Source organism: Myotis lucifugus, unplaced genomic scaffold (assembly GCF_000147115.1).
Source record: "Myotis lucifugus unplaced genomic scaffold, Myoluc2.0 scaffold_40, whole genome shotgun sequence".
NCBI classification, from domain to species: Eukaryota; Metazoa; Chordata; class Mammalia; order Chiroptera; family Vespertilionidae; genus Myotis; species Myotis lucifugus.
Window position 1 is genome coordinate 2,173,273 of NW_005871088.1, and position 3,205 is coordinate 2,176,477.

General features: G+C 51.4%; 1 protein-coding gene across 1 annotated transcript; it reads right to left on the reverse strand.

Moving 5' to 3' along the window:
- Positions 1–1,219: 1,219 nt before the first annotated feature.
- Positions 1,220–2,206, reverse strand: LOC102431661 (melanoma-associated antigen 4-like). The gene has a single exon (XM_006087792.1). The coding sequence runs from the start codon at positions 2,204–2,206 to the stop codon at positions 1,220–1,222; it is 987 nt and encodes a 328-aa protein (XP_006087854.1).
- Positions 2,207–3,205: the final 999 nt, after the last annotated feature.

Below are 3,205 nucleotides of genomic sequence, written 5' to 3' on the forward strand. Positions count from 1 at the left end.
TTACTCCCAACAAAAATCTATACATTGCTTAGAATTGCCCAAGTTACATGAAAGGTAATGTAATGAAATGGAGTCAGCTCTGGCTACCCCAGGGCATGAAAAGGGGTGCCTGGCACAACATCTGAGAGTCTGGCTGCTGCCACCACTCAGGTTCATCACAATCAACGTCCACAGAGGGAATCATTGTTTCCCAAACACCAAACTGCCCTGGCTGAGGCCATTTACACTTGCGTGCTGTCCCCTCGAGTCCCACTACCTCTCCCCTTCTTTTGCTTCTTCTGTACGACTTAGGGGACACCTCACCCCCTTCCTTATAAGACTTCAGCACCTACACTATCATCCTGTGGGTGGGTGTGCCCTGCTCTTTCAGTGGGCACAGGATCAGTCAATGTCTGGGGAATAAATGAATCACTGAGCAGGGGTGATCCAAGCAAACCCAAGGATCCTTATGTAAATTTGTCTCATAAAAAGACAGATGAGAAGGGATAAGAAGCAAGAATCAACAACCTTTTGCTTTTATTTTTCTATTTCGTGACTCCATCGATTGCACCGCTGAATTCTTTCACATGTCCAAGGAAATCCTGTTCTGATACCATGTCATCTAGTTTGGGATCACAAACTAAGCTGAAAGGTGTTCCACTTTGTGTTACACAGTAGCAAATCTCTTACTCCTTTTTTGTTGTTGTTGTTAATTCTCACAGGAGGATATTTGTCACCCATTGATTTTTACAGAGAGTGGAAGGGAGGGGGAGATACACAGAGAGAAACGTCAATGTGAGAGAGACACATCCATTGATTGCCTCCCACATCGTAGGTATATGCCCTTGACTGGAAATGAACCCGAGACCCTTCATTCTTATGGCCACACTCCAACCACTGAGAAAATATGGCTAGGGCAGCAAATCTATTACTCTTGAACTGGAAAAGTACAAATACATGTGTGACCAATGTCTTTCATACACTTAAACGCTGAAGCTTATGAAATTTTCTATGAAAAAGAACAATTGAAAATTCCTAAAGGAATCAAGGATACATTTCTAAATCATCCCAGGAACCCAAAGATGCCACAGCCCTTATTCCCGCAACTCGCCCTAGAACTCACGACCTAGAACACTGACTGCCCTCTTCTCAAAAGCAGAGGAAAGAACTAGCCTCACATCATGTCCAGCAGGAGAAGCTGCCAGACAGGGGCCTGAAATGTGCTAGGGTGTAACTTGACTCAGGTCCCCTCTTCCTCACCACTCAGAGCCTCTTCGGACAGGGATAGATTGGAAGTGGGATCCCTTCTATAAACCCTGAGCAAAAACTCCAGGACTTTCAACTTGGTGGTCTCAGCGTGGGCCCTGGGGCCCCACAGGAACTGGTAGCGAGCAGGATTGCTGTTGGGCACCTGCCGGTACTCCAGGTACTTTTCCTGCACCCAAACATTAGTGAGGAGCTCCCTGGGCTCCCCATAGAGCCAATGCTCCTTCCCGTCATGCACCCCCCTGACATGCAGGGCTTTCCAGACTTCCTCCTCAGAGGCACAGTCGCCCTCTGCAGCAATAAGCCACAGAAGTGTGACCAGGAGGCCAGTGTTGGGAAATCTGTGCCCATCGCCCACCATCCCATCATAGGTGAGGCCCAAGGTGGCGACCAGGACATAGGTGTGGGCTCTGGGGTCCACTTCCTTAACATCAATGCCAAAGACCAGCTGCATGCACTCAGAGGCTGCGCTGAAGATCTCAGGGAAGTGGTCCTGGTGCTCTTTGATGACCTTACTCAGCATTTCTGCCTTTGTGGTCGTCTCCTTTGCACAATACTTGAGGAGCAGGAACATCACCAGGTAAGCCTTCTTCAAACATAGGGCACCTTGCAGAGAGGACTCGGCCTCTTCAGAGCCCTCCCTGCTGGTTGCCCCCTCCTTATCTGGGCTGCTGGAGCCCTCATCTTCAGGTTGGATACATGGAGGGGCTGCCATGACAGGGGGGGAAAGGCAGGCACACTGGGGACTATGCGGAAGACTTGGTGTCTCAGCAGCAGCTGCCTCCTCCAGGCTGTCTTGAAATAGTCCTGAGAGGGAGGAAGAGACATAGGAGGAGGGAGACATGGCCTCTTCCTCCTCCTCCGGGCCGAACAGCTGCACCACCACCAGTTCCTGGTTCTCCCTCGGGTCCTGATGGTCATCCTCAGGCTTACAGAACTCACTCATCTGATGGTGATGCATGATGACATGTGCTGGGACAGAGTGTGGGAAGGTGGGCAATGGGGACCCACAGGCCTGGGAGAGAGAGGGATTGTGAGGGGCCTCAGCTGAGAAAAACACCTTAGGCAGATCTGACAACGGTGACTTACAGGTCTCTTATTTTAGGAGTGCTCTCGGGCTTCACACGGTTCTCTGCTCAGCGACCTGTCCAGTAAGATCCTGAAGGAGAAAGTGAGAAGGATCCTCAGGGTGCAGCTGGCACAATCCAAGATCCTGGGGAAGACAGTGTGGTGAGGTGGGATTGGGTGCTGTGGGGTCTCCTCTGTTCTGGATGGGGGATCCCCTCCATGCTCACTCAGGGTCTTCACCAGTCCACGGGCAGGGCCTTCTTCTCCCCCTCTGCTGGCCTGAGACAAAACTCTCAGAACAAGACCACACACTTCTGAGACTAACCAGAAGGACTTGGGGTGGCTCCACATCTGGCCATACCTGCCCAGAGTCTAATAGTTGTCACCAAGGAACAACAATGTCTGACCTTACTCTATTGATTCCATCTGTCCCACTAAGCTTTTACCCTGTCACTGTCCAGGAACTGAAACGACTCCATCTGCGGACCTGAGGTTACCCTCCTAAAGGAAAGGCCTCATCTCCATAGGTAACTGAGGAGGAAGTGAGGGGAGCCAGTACACCCACAATTCCAGGTCTCCCCATTCCTGGCAAAAATGGCTTGGCAGACCTTGGGCTCCATGTATGCTTGTTTTAGGGGTCCCCTCATTCTGCACTGTAACCACCCTGCCAACTCATGGGAACCTGACTCGACCTCTGTCCAGACCCTCAGACCAAGGCCTTCCCCTCCCCCAGACCACCAATCTAAAAGTCAGGAGGGTCTTAGACTGACAGCCGTGCCCAGGGTTTCCAGGGCTGAGAGTAGGGGCAGGCTGGATTTCTGTGGTGTCCCGTTTTTGTCTCAGGGCTTGGGGTACACCCACTCCTCCCTCGGGGCCCTCATCTTCACTTTGG